The sequence below is a fragment of the Rhinopithecus bieti genome, unplaced genomic scaffold, assembly GCF_001698545.2.
Source record: "Rhinopithecus bieti isolate Rb0 unplaced genomic scaffold, ASM169854v2 scaffold_841, whole genome shotgun sequence".
NCBI lineage: Eukaryota > Metazoa > Chordata > Mammalia > Primates > Cercopithecidae > Rhinopithecus > Rhinopithecus bieti.
In genome coordinates this window covers 88,138-110,106 of record NW_016803191.1, presented here as the reverse complement: position 1 = coordinate 110,106, position 21,969 = coordinate 88,138, and the positions used below count along the sequence as shown (strand labels likewise).

The window sequence follows — 21,969 nt, the reverse complement described above, 5'->3', positions numbered from 1 at the left end:
AATACTGGAACTAGAGACTTTATTCACATTTTACCAGTTTTCTCACTAATGTCCTTCTGCTGTTCCAAGATCCAATTCAAGGCTCCACAATGCATTTAGTTGTCATGTCTCCTTAATCTCTTCTAGTCTGTGACAATTTCTCAGTCTTTCCTTGTCTTTTCATGACCTTGATACATTGGAAAGATACTGGTTACTTTGGGTCTGAAGTTTTCTTGTGATTAGATTAAGAGGATATGCATTTTTGGCAGGACAGGTGTGATGTTCGCTTCTCGTTGTATCCTTCTAAGAGTGTGTGATACCCACACTTACTACTTATTAATAATTATAACTTATTGCTGGTGATAAAAACTGTCCTTTCTCCCCGTTTATTTATGTATTCAGTTATTTATGTTAGTGCACATTCATGGATATGTATTTCATTCTATGGGTTATAATCCAGTCTTTGTTGTTGATTTTGTTGTCCAAAATGTTCCAGCTTTGGCCATTGGGAGCTCTTTCAGGTTGGTTCCTGTGCTTTTTTGACATACCTCCTTCCTTCTTTTGAGCACATCCTCTCTGGCACCACAGGATGCTTCAGATTCATCTTATATTTTCCCTGCCTCAGTCCTGAATCAACCACGTCTCCAAAAAGCCTTATAAATTCTCTTAAAAAAATAAATTAGCCATCTGTCACCTAACATACGTTTTTTCTAATTCTTGGTACAGCTTTTTTGCGGATACATTTCTCTCTTGATTGCCTTCCGAGGCAGCCCTTAGGGAATTTAGTCTCACCAAGTGTGAACTATTGGCTCCTGACCTTTAGAAAAGAAACAAACCCTTGCCTACAACAGGAAGCTTATAGATCCATATTTTCTTTGTCCTTGAAATTGTACAGGAACAATCTGGCTTGTCACAGTAAATTAAAACTTCATCTCATCACATTTGTCATTTCAAGGCACAGTATAGTCTTCTATTATTTATTGCTAGCTTTAGAAATTTTATGTAATTTTGTTCTTTTGGTTGTCTGTTATGTCGTAATGCTTAGATGACTAGAAGATAACATGTAATCTAATAAGTGAAACATCTCCGGATATTGTTGTGACTTTGCGAAAATAATTTAATCCTTTAACAATTTAGTTTAAGAGTTATTCTGTAGCTAATTTGATAATTAACAGTGTAAGTAAAAGTGTGCTAAAGATCTTGTTTTTTTGTAGAGTTTGATTCATTTTGACATTGATAGAAAAAGGTATATTTTAATATGCTATGAGTAACCACTAGAGGGTAGCCCTGGGTAACCAATCACCCAACTGCTGCTTATTTAAGTTGTCTGGACACAAAGAGATTGGAAATAAAGGTGGGCATGGGGAGGGAGGGTGCAGATAACAGCGAGGGGATTTTAAAAGAAACTTGGAGTGACAATATTATACAAAATGCAGTACAAGGAGAAAAGTATTAAAATGGACAAAGTTATATTTTTATATGTGATAAAAGGTATAGTCTAGTAATATAAGCCAATTCTAAACCTTTGTGTACCCAGAAACATATTGAAATATATCTATATATAAAAATATTTAAATGTTTATATAAAATATTAAGTATTTCTTAACATTTATAAGATTAAGGAGTTATATTTTGCAGTCTTCTTGATAGTGCTTCAAAACCCTGGACTTTGCTGGGTGCAGTGCCTCATACCTATAATCTCAATACTTTGAGAGGCCCGGGACAGAGGATTGCTTGAGACCAGGAGTTTGAGACCTGCCTGGGCATTATAGCAAGATCTCCTGTTTACAAAAAATAAAATTAATTAATTAATTGAAAGTTTAAAAACCTTAGACTCATTGCACATAATATTTTTACTAGGTTATGAGTAGTGTAGGAGAGAAAAGATTTTTTCCTCACCCATCTTTAGGTTCATGGCTGAGGTCCTGTAACAAAAGACAGATTAGTAAGAGAAATGCATACAAATTTATTTAATATGGGTTTTATATGACATGGGAACCTTCATAAGGATATGAAAACTCAAACAGGAAAAACTATTTTCATGCTTAGTTTGATGAGAAGTGGTCATAGGGAAGTACAATAAGATAAAAAGGATATAATCTAATAAACTGGGGAGAAGCTTGCAAAGCCTATTTGTTCACATTCTTCTCTGTATCCCTGTGTCTTCAGCGATAACGACATTTTCCTCCAGGGCATCTCTGGAATGAAGTTCTTACTGAGAAGGGAGGTCAAATAATTCTTTCTAGGTTTTATAACCTGCTTTAGGGGAGAAGGGTCGAGGGGATAATGAGAGTGATTTTTCTGCTTTTGCTGTTTCCTGAAATGCCAAAGTGTATATTTTGGGATAGCATGTCTTGAACCCCAACGGTAGTATCTTTAGACATCTTTTTGATGATCAAGTTAGATTTTTAAAATTCTATCAAAATAGTCAATACTTGAAAATATTCACTGGGGAGTAAAGTGGCCAGATAACAAGTTCTAGAAAAACAACTATGAAAAGAAAAAAAGGAGAGGGGGACAGAAAATAAATCTGGGAAAATAAGTAAATAGGGTGAAACTAATCTAGTAAAAGTGAAATAAATTTGCATTTAATTTCTCAAAACATTTTTTAAAATCATAATTCTTATTTCTGTGAAGAAAAGGCAGCTTCTGTCTAGATTAGCTCTGATCAGCTAACTTGTGCAGTCTCTGATTGCAGACTCAGATGATGTTTTCAGTTTTCTTGTTTCCGTGGAGTGAAAAGACCATTTATTCAAGCCGAGCCAACTATCTTAGACTAGGAAATTCTATATCATTCGACCTACTCCTATGGTTTTCTGGTGATACCTGTTTTATGTTGACTCCTTTTCTACTACTGAGACAGAGACTAAATTGACCACCTTTTAAGGATTACTAAATCTAGTCTTTTAGGCTAGAAGTATGTGATTAGTAAATGTTTTACTTCATCAGTGAAGGGTTGTCTGTGGTTTCTGTCTCAAATTTCAGCAAATTATATTTGGAAGTTTAATAAATTTTCATTGCTGTTACGTCAGTGGCATTCATATTAATGAATAAAGCAAATTTTCCTAAAACGAGTGAAAATTTTATCTTTAATGTATCGTTAATAGTAGGCATACCTGTCTGAACAGATAGCTGATGAAAATTATCTCCCGTAGAACTCCCCCGACCTCCAGGTTGAACTGTTGAAGGCCTCTGTTTAAATAGTATGTTAAGTTATGGTATTTAGGGGCAGGAACTTACTTGCTAAATCTTTTTTTTTGGCACTGCAAGTTAACAGAGAAATATGTCATAAGATTAGCTTTCAGTCCTCTGGCAGGGATAACCCTATGAACATACAATCCAAACAAGATTCCTAACAGTTCAGCCAAGTAAACATTCATTGAGCAGCTGCAATTTGCTAGACTTTGTGCTACACACAGGGTTTAAAGAAGTGAACAAGAGGCACAAGAACTAGGCAACGCAGGGTCTAAGTCCTTCCAGACCAGCCTCCCATGTAGCTGGGACTACAGGCATGGGGCAGCATGCCTAGCTAATTTTTTAAATTTTTTGTCTCACTGTGTTGCCCAGGCTGGTCTCAAACTCCTGGACTCAAGCAATTCTCCTGCCTCAGCCTCCCAAAGTGCTGGGATTACAGGTGGGATCCACCATGCCTGACCCTAAGGTTTTTTTTCTAACTCACCCTGCAGCTTAGGGTTAGACCCTCTATAATGGCTGCACTAGGTAAGGTCTGAAGCCTATTCCAGCTTTTAAATCCTAATTCTAACTAGTAAGTAAACTAAATTTGCTAAGGCTGCAGATCCAGTTGCTAGTTTGATAAGCAATGGCGTGTTCTACATCCTTTCCTCTCCATTTGTATACTTCCTTGTCTCTGATCTTTGTACTTGTTGTGTCCTCAACTTGATAATTATAGGAAGTTGGAATGTGAAGAAAACTGGCCATTTGAAAGCATACTGAAACACTGTTTAGTATTTTTTAGTTCAGACTTTTAATTTCAAGTTTGCCATATTTTATTATTCTAAAGTTCTGTTAAATTAGAAACTGAATAAATAATATGAGTGACTTGTTAGAGTTTCTATTTCTTTAGATAGTAGATAACTTTTCTCTGGTTTTCGTTGGAATTAGAAACATTTTGTTTAACTGTGGTTCAGTGCGACTTTCAGATGACCTTTGAAGCAACTGAATGACAGTGGGGAAGCAGCCTGTAGTTGAATGGATAACTGATAGTTGGTTATATATGTTTATTTCTTTTCTCCATTTATAATTTTATAATATTTTCTAGAATGTAGAAGACTAGGATTTTAATTTCACGTTTCCCATTAAGTAACTGAAATAACTATCCACTTCTGGAAACCTTAGTTTCCTCATTTATAAAATACAAATATCTAATTTGCATACCTTACAGTTAGTGAAAAGTCCAGGAAGAATCATCTTGTTAAACACTAAAGATCTGTAGAAATGTAAGCTACTGTTGTTGAAACATCACTAAGTGTTACCCTGGCTTTTTTTGTTTTGTTTTGTTTTGTTTTGTTTTGTTTTGCTAATAACAGTAGTGCCTTTGTACTAAATTCCCCATCAGGAATTTAGAAATTTTATTTAATAAATATCTGACTGAATATAATAGATATAGTTAGAATGATGCAAATCACACAGCCCCAGGTGACAAATAGCTCTCAAATCTTGTTTTCGGAGTCTATTTGGGTATAGTGAAAAAGATGAAACAAACCCACTAGCCAGCCTACCTCCAGTATTCCTGAACAGATAGCTCTCCATTTTCCTCTGATGATTATGGCAGAGTCTTTGATACACAGCTGACCTTTCTTTTGATCTATTGACATCACCAAAAGTGGTCTGCTTAATGAGTGGCCACATCAGTTTACATAAGGTTATTCTATTTAGTACTTATTCTGTGGACTTTTGGCATTTCGTTATTTCCTTTCCATTTTCTGAAAACAATGTGGTCAATGAAAATTTTAAAACTGTATCTTGTCCTTGCCCCATGGGAAATTTGAGAAAGAAATTCTGTATACTCTGGAGTCCAGAACTGAAAATGTTCTCCATGGCTTCAGGGGAAGAGATTAAGAAATGAAGATGAAGAACGTATGTCCTGCTTTTTTTGGATGGAACCTTCATAATATGTGAAATTTTACAATTTTTAACACCTTTTCAGGGGAACTCCCAGGAGTCTTCAGAGATATTTGATTATAAAATGAACTATTTTATAAATTTCACCTTTCAAAAATGGCACAAACTAGTTTCTACAAATTTTATACAAATAATTGTAGCATATGATAATATATACTTATAGTTTAGTCTACAAAGAGACTGAGGTAACTTGTAATTGCCTAACATAATTCAGCGAGTAGGTGGCAGAGTTAGAACCAAAATCTGTGTTATCTCTGTAACACCTTGCTGCTTCATAAGCCTGTGAAAAGTTCTCACCGATGAGAAATGAATTAACTCTTACAGAGCAGAAAAAGGAATATTTAATACACCATAGGAGGTAATTTGCTGAATTAGAGTAACAGAAGCAATGTTTTCCAGCTGTGTTACAAACTTCAAATTGCTTAACTGATTTTTTTAAGGTCCTGTGAGGAGTTAGAGGGAGTAACTAGATGCAGGTTTTTCTAATGAAGAAGCTGTAGGCAAAACATAAGTAATTTAAGTAATATTAAACAACACACCAGCTCTGACCTACTCAAGATAGCTTTTCCTAGTTTAGTAATAAAACTGACAACCTTGGTAATGTTAGTAACTCTAAAGTATTGAGTGCTTACTATTTTTTAAAGAAAAGTAGAGCTGTACGTACAGTAAAGTGGCAAAAACAGATTTTATTCAGGATCTACTACTGTAATAGGGGAAGAGAGACCTCAGTATAGAACGGGGTTCAATTCCGAATCCAGCATAGACCAGTGGGGATTTATAGCCAAAGAACAAGATGGCATTAATATATGAAAAATTACAGAGAGGAAAGAAACTTAAGGAGTGGGGGGATTCTGGTTAAGCCAACCTAAAACGATTCTTGCTCAAGACAGCTGAGTGATGAGATACCAAGGAGGGTGTTGGAGAGTGCAGGGATGAGGAGTTTGATTAGATACTGAGGGTGATCAAATACTGAAGGTGAACAGATACTGAGGGTAAGGGGTTCTGTCTAAACTGACTGCAAGATTCTTACTACAACTGTGCTATGCAAAATTGAAACCAAAGGTCAAGGCCTAGTTGAGAAGAGGATTCCGAGGAGCCTGACTAAAGTTTGGCCACGGAGGGCATCTTGTCAGTTGCTCCTTTTGTTCAAGGAAATAAAGCATTATTCTTTTCTTTCGGCAATCTAAGTCCATCTTGTGTTCAGTTCCTTTTCAGTAAAGACCAGCTGAACCATCTGTTGAGACTTCTTAATGTCTTGAGATCATGGGTAAAACTTATGCCCAGTTCCTGTAGCTGTCTTTTCTAAGTCACCACCTGAGTAACCAAGATCACCTACAACAGAACCTATGATGTTCTGGATACCTCTTTTGCTTTCATAGTGAGAGTGAGGGCAACTGGAGGGAGTGGGTGATTGTTTTAGAGATAACTTTAAAAAAAGAAAGAAATTGTGGGGAATCAAGTAGATGAAGGGATTAGTTAGATTAGAGAGGTAGCAAAATCCATTCCAGTTGGCTGGTAACAGCTAATAGGTTTGAGTTCCACAGACAGAATAAGAATCATTGGGAACTAGCCCGGAGTCATAGAATCATTGGGAACTAGCCCGGAGTCATACGATAATTATCTGATGGCTGAAGGTGACCAAAGAATAAACATTTCGATGATTGAGAAAGGATTTGTTGGAGGTAGTTTGTGTGTGGTTGGGTTGGGTTACAGAAATTAGGCTGAGAGGGGAAGTGGGGACATTTCCATTCATATGAGGGATGTCCAGGAACCCATAGTGGCTTGGAGGCTTTATGTTCCATTTAATGATGGCTGGAGAAGTGTAATGACAAATGCTTGTTCCCAGAAAAGAATCGATGGTAAAATTATGATGGGAGTGGACATGACCCTTGCAAGGATAGACTGGAGTATATTCAGAGGTTTTTCTCACAATGGGTATTTGTCTTGGTTTTAAATGGTGGAAGAAAAGAGAGGGAAGATTATAGCAAAATAGGAATTTTGATTTCTCACAGGAATCTTGGAAATGCCAGATGTGCCCACAGGAAAGGAAGCACAGTACCCTCAGTCTGTGGCATTATGGGAAGTGATGACTAGTCCAGCCCAGGCTTGCCAAAGGCTCTGTGGATGAATAGTCTTGCTAAGAGGTAAGGAAAAGGCAGAGCTGGGGGAGAACAAGGAGCCCCTAAATTTAGGAACAGAAAAATGTAAGAGAAGAGCAATCTCAGATGAGGAAAAGTCATAGTGAAGGCTGTGAACCTTAAAGGCAATCACCCCTCTATGAGAAATTAGGTATCCACATCCTGTAATAGCCCACAAGATCGAAAAACCTCTCAGTTATTTTGTTTCAGGAAGAGGGAAATGATGAATAGTAGAAGCTCTGCCTGTGAAGATAATTTTACCTGCAGCTGAAATACCATGACCCAGATACTGAACACACAGAATAATTAAACTTTTCCTCTAGAAACTTTGTGGTCCTTTCTTGCCATTGCCTTATTCAGTATCCTAAAGGCAGTTGTCATAACTGAAAGTGCATAGAAGGAGTTCATTTACATATTGGATTACAGTGGAGTCTTCTGGGAATTTTAAGTCCATCAGATAGGTTCATGGGAAATATGCAGGGCCTTAGTAAATTGTTGGGGCATAACTATCCAGGTGTATTGTTTATTTTCCCAGGTGAAGGCAAAGTAGTAGTGAGATTCTTTATGAAAGGGAATATTATAAAAGGCAGAACACAGCCTTTAATCCCAGCACTTTGGGAGGCCGAGGTTGGTTGAACACCAGGTCAGGAGATTGAGTGAAACCCCGTCTCTACTAAAAATACAAAAAAATCAGCTGGGCGGGGTGGCAGATGCCTGTAGTCCCAGCTACTTGGGAGGGTGAGGTAGGAGAATGGCGTGAACCCAGGAGACAGAAGAGACAGAACTTGCAGTGAGCCGAGATCGAGCCACTGTGTTCCAGCCTGGGTGACAGAGTGGCTCTGTCTCAAAAAAAAAAAGGCAGAACACAAATGAATCTCCATGAAATATTGCATGTTGGAAGAGATAACAGACAGGATAGTGTTAGGATTAGGCACCAAGGGAAATCTTGACTTGACAGTGTAATTGATAGATCCCAGGAAGGAACTGATATCCTTTCCCACTTGACTTTTTAATAGTCACATGGGAGTAATGCATGGATTAGAAGTGGGGACTTATGTCATAAGCCTCTCATTATCAGGGAAAGCAACCGCTAGTCCTTGCGGTTTTAAACGATATTGGGGAATCCTGGGGAGAGGCTTGTTTCTACCTTATATGGGTTCTGTATCGCATATACCTTAGAGAATTTTAGTAGTTTGCTTAAATCTTTATTTAAGTAGATAGGTTGAAGTGGGCAAAGGAACTCCCTGCTTGGGGGAAGTCAGACAAAACCATTAGGGGACATAGACATGAAGAGAAAGACTCGGGGCGGGTAGGAGTCCAGCAGGAATTTTTGTACCTCCATTCGTGAGAAGATACTTTCCACACAGGTTTACTGGGGTAGTGGAGCTGAGTAGAAAATTATGTTGACCTTTAAGAGGTCCCATAGAGATAGGAGGATGAGCTGGGGGCAAAGCCTCAAAACCCACCACTGGTCAAGTTTGGTGACTCTGGGGAAGGGGGCAGGAAACGAGGTCATGGTGAGGGTAGAATGTGTTCTGGTATCAATGAGAGATGTGGTAGGAGGCCCTTTAACTTGTAGCATTATTTCTTCAAGCAAATTTAGTAGTAGTTGAGGGCATTGGGACATTTGCTTCTCTGGAGGAAAATAGACAATTCTCTGGTGAGGAGGGGACTTGGGTTTTCCCTCCTCTTGAGTACTGGGCAATTCCAGGCCCAGTGTCTTTTTTCCTCATGATATCAGCACATTGTTGAGATCAATGGGAGCCTTCCATTGTGGAGCTTGCTGTGAGTTAAAATTTCAGGTTTTCCAGTTGTTTTAACTGCATTGCCACATGCTTGCATTGTGTATTTTCCAATGTTTTTGAAATAATGTTTTCATATTCTTGGGCTAATGTCTGGAGCCTAGACGTGTATACATTTTGTTAATTAATATTATTTTTCTGTAATGTGTCATGGAGGTCTGCCCTGAAACTATTTACAAAAGATTGCATGGCCTGAGCAGAGGTTGTTTGGAAAGTCAGTTCCACCTCTGAATTGTCTTTCCACGTTGTCTTTTAATTGATGGTGATAGCCACAGTTTCATCAGTTTGTTATGTACAATGTTAGATATGTGACCAATCAATTTTAATGGGGTAGATTTGACGGATGGCTCCTAGTAATTTCTTACTTCCCTCGGGGTATCGGGTAGCCTGAGACCCTTGAGGTTCATCAGAAATAGTGGTCCATTTAGCTTTTTCAAAGCAAAGGGAGGCATTTCCAGGCTCAACCAACAGGCGGATAAGTTGATTTAAATCAGGAAATGCCAGAGAGTATGCACCTAGAATGATTCTAAATTGTTCAACAAACCTTTCCCTTTCCTTTCTGTGTTCAGGAAAGTATTTGGTGATAGGATGCAATTCAGACCTAGACCAAGGTTTAAATGTTCTCTCTTCTATTAGCCTCACTGGGGAACAGGTACTGGCTGATCCTGGGCTTCGTCTGAAGGAGATGGGGGCTAGTGAACCTTATGGTTACAGGGAGGTGAGGGGCTGGAGGAGGGGCAGATGGTGGAAGAGAGTTTGAGAGAGGATGCTATAAAGGAGAGCTGGGAGGGGAATATGGAGGTGCTGTTGAAAGCTCTAGGAACTACTGAGTCAGAAGAATGTTTCTAAAGACGGTGTGAAAGAGCCTCAATAGTTTGACTGAGATTTGAATTATTTAGCTGTTTTTTGGCTTCCTAATACCAAGTGAAATAAGCAGACCACTGTGCATCCAAAAACTTTGCTTCTTTTTTGCTCTAGGGCTCTTTTTAGATGGACTAATTTAGGGATATACCAGGAGCCCCCACCCTAGCTGAAGAGAGTTTTTGGTAAGGCTTTGCCAGTGAGAAAGCAAGCAGACAGTATTAGAACTATAGCGGCAAAGTAGGAATTTGATAAGGTGAGGTTTCCATTGAGAAGTTCCCATGGGAGAAGCAGGATTAAACAGACAGAAGAGAGAGGCCTCATAAAGAGCAGGGAAAAAATTGCAGCCTAGGAGTTGGGGAGTGGATCTCCACTGGAAACAAAGAGCCAGGAAAAGTCTCCTTCCCAGGAGACAAAGATCCAGGAAGAATTTTCCAGCCAAGAGCCAGGCTCAGGAGTCAGGGAGTGAATGTCTACTTGACACAGTGAGCCCCAGAAAGAAAGACTTCTAGCTGAGTACATGCCTTTCAAACAAAGAATTCTGGGCCTCTAGCCCAGCTTCAGACAATGTAATCAGAATCTTAATCAAAATTTGTCCTCACTGTGCTTCAATGGACATTTATTGGAGTCACTCACCCAAAAAGCAAGCAGACTGAAGACAAAGTCTTGGTGTGTGCTGAGAGATTGGTTATTGTGTCCAAGGGTTCAATGGTGGTTCAGATCCAGATATGAATCATGGACCAAAAACTGTTAAAGAAAAATCAGAAATAATAGTTAAAATGGTAAAAACAGATTTTATTCAGGAAAAGCTGCAATAGAAGAAGGTATTCCAGTATAGAGCTGGGCTTAATTCCATATAGAGAGCATGCACACGTGGGGATTCCTAATTCCAAATGGCATGGACAAGAGAGCAGGGTAGGGGGGTCAGTGGATGAAAAACTACTAAGAGGAAAGAAATGTCACGGGTAAGGGGATTCTGGTTAAACAGAACTAACAGGTTGCTGCAGGTTGGCCAGGGTGATAAGATATAAAGGGTAGCAGTGAGGAATTTCACCAGATATTGAGGGTAATCTCAATATCTGGGGAGTTCTTTCTCAACTGACTTTATAAGATTCCTGTTACAACTGGGTGATATAAAGAGGAACACAGAAGTCCAAAGCTCAAGGCCTAGTTGAAATGAGGATTCAGAAGAGCCTGACCAAAGTTTGGTCAAGGAGAGCATTTTATCACTGTGTGTAGGATGCTATACCAAGTACTTTATGAAAATGAGCTAATTTAATCTCCAAACCAACCCTATGTGATAGATATAACTCCTTTTTTACCTAAAAGGGAATTGTTGCAGAGAAGTTAAGTAATTTGTCCAAGGTCACACAGCTAGCATGCAGTAAAGACAATATTTAAACATGAGTATCTGACTTCAACCATTAGTATTTACTGCCTCCTGGACTCCTTGGGGCCTCCACATCTCCTTTGGTGTGTTGTTTGGTTAGAATATGTGTGATGATCCAGTGATCTCTAAGAGTTAAACTGTGTTTGAAGTTAAGAGTTAAAGGGAAGTATTTGGATCTATAGGTGACTGATTACAAATTTAGATTAATAGATAGTAATTGAGTAATTTAGTTACATAAGAATTTAAAAGGGGGCGCCATATATTAAATGCCTATAACATCACTATGGTTATTAAAATTATGCATAAGACTCTAGTGACTCAAGACAACATAATAATAGTTCCAAAAATTACAGCAAGAATGTGTGCTAAGAAAAGGCCATAGGATGGTTTCATGCCCTTTTCCTCCTGGCAGGTTCACTTATATATGTGACCCTGATGCTGAGCTTGAGTTTCTGTTAGTACTTATGATAACTACTCTTCACAGGACCTGCTTCTAATGATTTTGGCATGCTAAATTCTGGGCACTGGTGAGTAATAATGAGGTCACTTTGTAGTTTAGCAGACTCTCACTTTGTTTCTTTTAATATGTAAATTAGAGGTCCAAGTTCTTGCAGGTAAGAAACACCTGCCACTAAAAAGAAGGTGAAAATGTTCTCCTGAAGCAATGTTGTATCTGGCTGTTATTAAAAAGCCAAAAATTAACGGATGATGGTGAGATTGTGGAGAAAAGGGAATCATTACACACTGCTGGCGAGAATGCAAATTAGTTCAGCCCCTGAGGAAATCCCCAGTTTGGAGATTTCTCAAACTAAAATAGAATTACCATTCCACCCAGGAATCCCGTAACTTGGTATATACCCAAAGGAAAATAAATTGTTCTACCAAAAAGACACCTGCGCTTTTATGTTTATCACAGCACTATTCACAATAGAAGACATGAAATCAACCCGGATACCCATCAAAGGTGGATTAAAGAAAATGTGGCACATATACACCAAGGAATACTACACAGCCATATAAAGAACAAAAATCATGTCCTTTGCAGCAGCATGGATGCAGCTGGAGGTTATTATCCTAAATGAATTAACACAGGAACAGAAAATCAAATACTGCATGTTCTCACTTATAAGTAGGAACTAAACATTGGGTACACATGGACATAAATATGGGAATAATAGACACTGAGGACCTAGAGCCAGGAGAGAGGGAGAAGAAGAAGGGTTGGAAAACTACCTATTGGGTACTTTGTTCACTACTTGGATGATGGGATCATTAAAAGCCCTAACAGCTTCACACAATGTAACTGTGTAACAAACCTGCATGTGTAATAAAATAAGTTTAAAAATTAAAAATTTTTAAATGCCATATCCTTATGCTGATTTCTGTGCACATGTACATGGCTCTTTTGCCTCATTTAGGTCAAGAAGATGTTCCTTTTTGAATACAAATCTCTCTCTAAAGGGTACTTTTTAACCATTCTCACTTTATTGTTCAAGCTGACCTTGCATAATGAAGTTTTTGTGGCTTTGAAAATAGGAGTAGTAGGCCAGGCGTGGTGGCTCACGCCTGCAATCCCAGCACTTTGGGAGGCTGAGGTGGGTGGATCACCTGAGGTCAGGAGTTCGAGACCAGCCTAGCCAACATGTAACATGGTGAAACCCTGTCTCTATGAAAAATACAAAAATTAGCTGGGCATGGTGGAGGGCACTTGTAACCCAGCTACTCAGGAGGCTGAAGCAGGAGAATGGCTTGAACCTGGGAGGCAGAGGTTGCAGTGAACCAAGATCACACCACTGCTCTCCACTTGGGTGACAGAGTGAGACTCCATCTCAAAAAAAAAAAAAGAAAAAAAAAGAAAAGAGAGAAAGAAAAGAAAATAGGAGTAATATTTAGTCGTTTTTTTTTTTCCATTGTAGGAAAGACTTTATTCTAAGGAAGACCATGCACTGTCCATCTCAGCAAACAGATGTTTACACCGTAGTGTCTGAATAGATTTGGGCATAAGTACTTTAAAAAATATAATAAAGTCACTAGACCCTGGGGGGGCCTGGAATAGAAGACAAAGTTATAAAAGAGGTTCTGAGAACAGGGCTGGAACTGGATAAAGGTGTGCCTGCTTTACAGTTTTTCTTGAGTTCAATCATTTAACATCGTGCCTCTGAAAGTAACTTACTGCTGTCTTTGGTAGAAATGCATATTGGTATATTGCCAGTGCCACAGATGGGATGTCTGGACTAATTTGGATGGTTGCAAACTGCCACTTACCCACCTTCAGACTTGTCTTGACTTTCTGGCCTTTCCCCACACTGAATGAATGGAGTGGGAGGGAAGAGCCTAGACAGAAACGTATGTTTTATATTTACTTCTTCCTACCTCCTTTTTTTTTTTTTTTTGAGATGGAGTCTCACTCTGTCGCCCAGGCTGGAGTGCAGTGGCACAGTCTCGGCTCATTGCAACCTCTGCCTCCCGGATTCAAGAGATTCTCCTGCTTCAGCCTTCTGAGTAGCTGGGATTACAGGCATGCGCCACCACACCCAGCTATTTTTTGTATTATTAGTAGAGATGGGGTTTCACCATGTTGGCCAGGCTGGTCTCGAACTCTTGACCTCAGATGATCCACCTGCGTCGGCCTCCCAAAGTATTGGGATTACAGGAGTGAACCACCGCGCCCGGCCTTCCTACCTCTTTTCGTATCGAATACTTAGAGGTTTTCCTTTGAGCCATGGATATGAAGACCTAGTAAGTATTTGCTAAAAAGTATCTCCAAGTAAATACAGTCTCTGTACAGTATTTCTTGAATTTGTAAATTTGAAAACCAGAGAGGACAATTTGTTTGATAAATACATGGATAGTTTGAAAGCTTAGTAAGATCCAAGTTTCATTTATTTTTATTTTTTCTTGTTTCCAGTAGAGTTGGAAGGGTCCAAATTTTAGACATATGTGTACAAAGGCAGTAAATAAATTGGAAAGAAGAGGGAAGTTAATGCTTTTAGCTTTTCTCTTTTAGAGAGATTAGCTTTCCATTATTTTAACAGAATAGCTTACCAAAATGTTCTTTCCCTATTTTGTGATGAACATACTGAAATCTTGTATCTAATTAAATTCATTTCCTACCTAAAAGTTTTCACAAAAGAGATTGACTATAGTTCATGTTTGTGACTAAAGACACAAGTTGTTTATAAAAGGTTTGCTGGAAATTTTAATGTCCTTGTTTTCATCAGTGAAATTAATGATGACTTGAAAGTTTTTCTTCTTTCTTGAAAGTTTTCGTTGAAATGCTATTTGTTTTCCTGGTTATTGATTACTTGTGGACAGATAGCAGTTGTGAAGACATAAACTACTGATTGTTAAAAATTTCAGCATTCTCTTTTCAAAAGAAATTGGCAAACTGATTCTAAAATTTATATGGAAATGCAAGGACGTAGAATAGCCAAAATAATCTTGAAAATGAACACAGTAGGACTTACATATCTTTGAAAGTTACTCTAAAGCTATTGTAATCAAGACAGTGTGTCATTGGCTAAAGGACAGACATGTAGATCAATGGGATCCAATTGGATCTGATCTAGTCAGAGTCCAAAAATAGAACTACACATATGTGGTCAAATTTGATGAGGATGTCAAAGTGATTTAATGGGAAAAAGAAAGTGTCTTCAACATATGGTGTTGGAAAGGTGCTTTTCCACATGCAGAATAAAAGAACTTTGATTCCTACCTTACACCATAGACAAAAATTAACTTGAGATGAATCAGGACCTAGACTTAAAAGCTAAAGCATTACAGTTTCTAAAGGACAACATAAAAATATCTTTCCAATTTATCTTAGGACACAGCACTACCATTAAAAAGTTGATAAATTGGACTTCATCAGAAATAACACCTGCTCATCAGAAGATAACATCAAGTAGATAAGCCTTTGTTACAGTTATATTTGACAAAGGGCTTGTGTCCAGAATATATAAATAAGGGAATAATTAAAAGAAGGCAAGCAACATTTAAAAATTTTAAATCAACATTTGAATAATTAAAAGAAGGCAATCAAAATTTTAAGATTTGAACAGACATTTCATAAAATAAGGAATATCACTAGTCAAAAGCACATGAAAAGTGCTCATCATCATTAGTCATCAGGGAAATGCAAAGTGAGATACCACTGCTTACCCACTAGAATGGCTAAAATTAACAAGATTTATAAAATGTTGGGGAGAATGTGGAACTCTCAGTGATTGCTGGTGGAGGTATAAAATAGTACAACTACTCTGGAAAATTTTGGGCAGCAATTCCACTTCTATGTATTTATCCCAGAGAAATGAAAATGTATACCTACAAAAGCTATATGTAAGAATGTTCATGGCCACTTGATTGAGAATAGCCAAAAACTGTAGAAGCCCAGTGTGTATGGTAGGAAAAAACCAATTTTCTCCTACTATACACTCAACACAGAGAGTATACTGACGAGATGTGTGGATTTTTCCCACACTGACCAATTCTCTGACACTAGCCGGATAGCCTATAGTCAGTTCACTTCTGACACTAACTAGAACTCGTGCAGATCTCTCATGGATTAAGAGCTCAGTCCCACAAGACTGTGCCCTACTTCATATACCAATTGCAAGCAGCAGGTTCCCAGGTTACCACAACTTCTGACCAGTTTGGCTACAAGTGGGAGGTTACCACAGCCCCCTTCTCGGGTTCAGTAATGTGCGAGAGCAGCTCACAGAACTCAGGGAAATGTTTACATTTATCAGTTTATTGTAAAGGATGTTTTAAGGGATACTGGTGAACAGCCAAAGAAGTACTCTGGGTAAGATATGTGGGAAGCGGCATGGACCTTCCATGCCCTCTCTGGGTGTTCCACCCTCCCATCACCTCCATGTCTTTGGCATCCCAGATGCTTTCCAAACCCTGTAGTTTAGGGATTTTTTTTTTTTTAAGTTCTAGGGTACATGTGCACAATGTACAGGTTTGTTACATATGTATACATGTGCCATGTTGGTGTGCTGCGCCCATTAACTCATCATTTACATTAGGTATATCTCCTAATGCTATTCCTCCCCCTCCCCCCACCCCACGACAGGCCCCAGTGTGTGATGTTCCCCACCCTGTGTCCACCTGTTCTCATTGTGCAATTCCCACCTATGAGTGAGAACATGTGGTGTTTGGTTTTCTGTCCTTGCGATAGTTTGCTGAGAATGATGGTTTCCAGCTTCATGCATATCCCGACAAAGGACATGAACTCATCCTTTATGGCTGCATGGTATTCCATGGTGTATATGTGCCACATTTTCTTAATACAGTCTATCACTGATGGACATTTGAGTTGGTTCCAAGTCTTTGCTATTGTGAATAGTGACGCAGTAAACATATGTGTGCATGTGTCTTTATAGCAGCATGATTTATAATCCTTTGGGTATATACTCAGTAATGGGATTGCTGGGTCAGATGGCATTTCTAGTTCTAGATCCTTGAGGAATCGCCACACTGTCTTCCACAACAGTTGAACTAGTTTACGGTCAGTTTAGGGATTTTTACGGAGGTTTCATCACATAGGCTGAGCACGTATTAACTCATTTTCCAGCCCCCTCCTTTTCCTGGAGGATGGGATAGTGCGATTGAGAGTTCCAGGCTTCTAATTATGGCTTGGTCTTTCTGGTGACCAGACCCATCCAGGAGCCCACCAAGAATCACCTCATTAGAACAAAAGACACTCTTATCAATACCCAGGAAGTTCCAAGGGATTGGCAACTCTGTCAGAAACTTGGGCCACAGACCAAATATTAGAACGGAAGATACACCTAGCATCCCTCTTGCTCAGGAAATTACAAGAGTTTTGGGAACTCTCTGCGAGGAACCAGGAGCAGGGATCAAATACACATTTCTTATTGTATCACAATATCACATCTCCAGGTGTCCATCAGCAAGAGCCTAGACAAGCGATCTGGTATAGCCATACAGTAGAACACTACTCGGCAATAAAAAAGAACAAACTGCTAATACATGTAATGGCAAGGATAAATCTCAGAAGCATTAAAGGACATGAAAGAAGCCAGACACAAATACTTTATACTGTATGATTCCATTGATACAAAGTTATAGAATAGCTAAAACTAATCTGTGGTGACAAAAATCAGATCAGTAGTTGCTTCTGGTTGTGGAGGGAGGGGAATGTTGACTGAGAAGAAGCAAGAGGGAATTCTACAGGTTGATGGAAGTGTTCTCTCTTCTGGTAGGGGTGTGGGTTGTATAGGTGTAGTCACTCGCCCAAACTGATCATCCTGTAGACTTAAGATGTATGCATTTCACTATATTTCAGTTATAACCTCAAATTTAAAGATCTCACACAAAAAATAGCAAGAGATTTTCCTATCTCTTATTCTGACTCTCTTTCTGATTCTCTTAAAGTATTGGACAGCCCAGTCCCACTATACTGAGCCAGTTTTTGAAAGAAAATAAAATTTATTACTTTTACTATCTTTTAACGTATCCACTGTACTCTATAGAGGGCATCGTTTAAACTTTTTCAGTCTTTGTTGTTGTTGTTCCAGTGAAGAAGAAAAGCTATCCAGAAGAACAAAGTAGCACAACAGTGTAAACTTGCAGTGATTTGGCAAGGTTTTGAAGTTATTTAATCTTGATAAGTTAAAATCCCTTGAAGCATATTTATACATTCATCTTTCCAGCCAGCTACCACTTATTTGCTCTTTCATTCAAGTGAAGGTTATTGAGCACCTCCTATGAGTAGATGTTTTATCAGATACTGAGTGGGCATGCTATGATGAGTACACAACCAAGTCCCTGCCCTTAACAGCATTCCTAGTTTAGAAGTGATAAATACAAAAATAAATTCCATTGCAACAAGAAAGGTACAGCACTGTACAAACTGCTGCTGTGCACTCTTTTGAGGAAGCAACGTCTTCTGCCTTGGGTGCTTGGGAAGATTCCACAGAGGAAGTGACATTTGAGCCAGTTTGTATGAATAGTTAGAGTTGTGGATAGGAGCTGGAAGAAGGGGGACATTTTAAGATGACTAGAAATGTAATTGAATAGTTCAGTGAGTCTTTTATCCTCCCTAAACCTTTAGGTAAAGGTTCAGTTAATATCTACTGAAGTAGAAGTCTTTTGCAGTAGCACAGTCAGTGTTTAAACTAGGACACCAAAATATTTTCCTTTCCCCCCCTCACCAATAGCAGCTAATATTTATTGAGAATAAAGGATGTGACAGGTACTCTGCTTAATGTTTTAATTTAATTTAATCTTCATAGCAATTTAATGCATTAATATTACTGTCCCTATAGATTAGGAAAATTGAGGATTGAAGTAACACCCTTTATAAGTGGACAGGCCGGGGATCCTTTCCCAGGTTTCTCTGCCCCCAAAGCCTGGGATCTTTAAAAAGCCTACTCTATGTGTGTTGCTCTTAGTATGAGCCCAGAGAAAGCAAGCAAAGGGCAACTCTGAAGTGTCTTGCGGTCACTTAAAATGGGAGATTTACCTGCTTTCCAAAATACGGCCTGCCCACCTTTTGTATTTAAGTTTTAGTTCATTGCCAATATGTATAATTATTTATAAATTCAAAATAATCTGTTTTTTTATTCCTATCTACATGACACTTTTTGGTGTTATGCTTAGTAATTTCATGTATGAAAAATTGCCAAGTAATCATTCTGTAAGCTTTCTAGAGTATCCATTTTATAAGTTAAAGAATCATGGCAGTAAAAACTATAAGCTCTTTCACTCTAATTATTAGACTGAGAACCTTGAAGATTTTGCCCTTTGAAAATGACTTGTTATTTGGGCAATCTGGCTTCTCACTATTTAACAAGTGTTGCTTAAAGTATCAGGTAGGAACATTTGACGTGCTCCACAGCCACTCACAGCTTCTGATCATTCTGTTTGTGACAGCCTTGAGAGATCACTGAGTGGTAGTTTAAGATTGTGCTCCAGTATAAAAGTGGCAAGGTTTGTCTTTTAAACAAACATGTATTTTTTTCAGAGTAGAAGATAAATTTTTTACTAAATCAGTCATTTGCCATACATTTTAGAAACTTGGTTTTAGGTCTGTAGTTTTTGCCCAAATGACCACTTAACATGGGACACCTACCCTAACCTCTACCTCTTTCCCAGGAAAGTTAGATTTGTGTCCAAGATTCCACCAGTATTGAATATTACCTCTTGCCAGATATCTTGTCAAAGGTCCATTGTCTGCTTTTGGTTGACCAATGGGGTATGGGTTGTTATGCCAGATGAGTGTCACGTAGTAGTGGAATTAGAAAATCATCAACCAAGGGCCTGGCATAGTGGCTCACATCTGCAATCCCAGGGCTTTAGGAGGCCAAGGTGGGAGGATTGCTTGAGGCCAGGAGTTTGAGACCAGCCTGGGCAACATAGCAGGACCCTGTCTGGTGACACACACCTATAGTCCTAGTCACCCAGGAGGCTGAGTTGGGAAGATCACTTGAGCCCAGGAGTTTGAGGTTACAGTGAGCTATGATCATGGCATTGCACTCCAGTCAGGGCAACAGAGCAATATTCTATCTCTAAAAAAAAATTAAAAATTAAATTTAAAAAGTCACCAACCATCAGGCATTGGAAAACATTTAATGGAAGCAGAATAATGGGATGATTGCCTTCCTAATGCTGTAGTAGACAAAGGAGTACTTCACATTTTTTCCTTCATGCATGCTGGTACTGAGGTGGGTGCAAAGATCCAATAGACAGATCTTACCTCAAAGAGTTTATGGTCCTGGAGGAACTAATCATCTATGTGAATATGTGATTAATAGAAAGTAGCATGATAATGTGTCGTAAAAGAAGTAAAGTGCCATAAAAATCAAATATGAAGATAAATCTTCTAGAAAAGCATAGGTATAAGTATAGGTAAAATGCTATTGAAATATGTAGGAAGAAGAGATTACTTCTGATTTTAGACCTCAAAACGAAGTGACATTTAAAATGGAGTCTGAGAGAAGTTATGTCCTAAAAGATTTAACTGGAAGCTACTATTTTAAATATCTTATTTCTTATTACTAAGAAAGTGTATTATGGAAAGAACATGGGCTTTGGAATCAGACTTTTCTGTACATGTCTACCATTTAATAACTGTTGTACATCACATTGCTTCATTCTTTGAACTTCGGTTTTCTCAAGTACAGCATCATAGAGGAGTTGTGATGATCTAAATGATTAAATGGGATCACACTTGTAAAAGCTCCTAGCAAAATGCCTGGCACCTGTTCACTTTTCATTATATGCTGGTTCCTTTTGTTCTCCTGTCTGACCCAATTCAACATCCCTTCTGTCCCATTAGCTTGTTTTATGAACATGGAGGCAAGGATTCTGGGTAGGAGGCAGTTGTAGTACTTCATTCATTAAGCATTTGTTGACTATTTTGTATAGTGGCAATCCAGAGGAAGGGATGATGATGATGATGATGATGATGATGATGATATTTTGAGACAGGATCTCACTATGTTGCCCAGGCTGAAGTACAGTGGCACAATCATGGCTCACTGCAGCCTCAACCCTACAGCCCAATCGATAATTCTCCCTCAGGCTCCTGAGTAGCTGAGACCACAGGTGCATGCCCCCACATCCAGCTAATTTTTAATTTTTTTTGTAGCGATGGGGTCTCACTATGTTGCCCAGGCTGGTCTTGAACTCCTGGGCTCATGCAATCTTCTTGTCTTAGCCTCCTAAAGTGCTGGGATTACAGGCATGAGCCACTGCACCTGGCCTAGGATTAACTATTTTAATAGGCATTTAGGAAGTAGAATGGGTAGATATGGGAACTCAGGGAGAATTAGGGGAAGGTGGATAGAAAAGAGGCTAAACTGGTTTTCTTCTAGTATAATCTTTGGAATCAAGCTAAGAAGGGCAAATCAATTATTCTTCTCAGGAAAAGATTTTCTTTATCTTTAAACATATAGATAACATTAGCTGTCTTCTACCTGAGAAATTTGTTTTCTATAAGTTTTGTACCTTTTCTTAAAAAATAAATTATTTGTATCATAAAGGATCTAAATAATATATATGGCATGAATGTACATCTGCCCATGAATGCTGAATTTATTCTAGAAAATATCACTTTGCACTCTTTGATTTTAGCTTGCTTTGCTGATCTCACTAGTATAATCATTGGCTGACTTTGTCTCTTTTTCCATTTTCTCCCAATCAGTTTGATAAAGGTTACTCTTACAACATCCGTCATAGCTTTGGAAAGGAAGGCAAGAGGACAGACTATACACCTTTCAGTTGCTTGAAGATTATTCTATCCAATCCACCAAGCCAAGGGGATTATCATGGTAAGTGCCTCCACTGGATATGTTCACCAAGTACAGAAATCCAAGAGCTCTGTTGGAAACCCTGAAACAATGTAGTGGCTTTTTGCATTACTGTCAGGAGCTAGCTTGTAGCTTATGTCAGTCATCACTGTCAAGCTAGAGCTCCATTACTTTTAGAGCAATTTGTCTTATTACTGAACTAGGTCAGGCAAGAGAAATTCATTCAGCTCTAGGTCTGCTTGGTGCAGAGATGAGTTCAATTCCTGGATATCCTTGTTAACTTTCTGTCTCGTTGATCTGTCTAATGTTGACAGTGGAGTGTTGAAGTCTCCCATTATTATTGTATGGGAGTCTAAGTCTCTTTGTAAGTCTCTAAG

General features: G+C 38.6%; 1 protein-coding gene across 1 annotated transcript in view; it reads left to right on the top strand.

The window, feature by feature from the left end:
- PRIM2 (DNA primase subunit 2) overlaps positions 1-21,969 on the top strand; it is a 313,454-nt gene that overhangs the window by 242,254 nt on the left and 49,231 nt on the right. Inside the window, exon 11 of the mRNA XM_017868174.1 lies at positions 21,487-21,613. Within this exon, the coding sequence (XP_017723663.1) occupies positions 21,487-21,613 (127 nt within the window). The remainder of the gene's footprint in view (positions 1-21,486; positions 21,614-21,969) is intronic.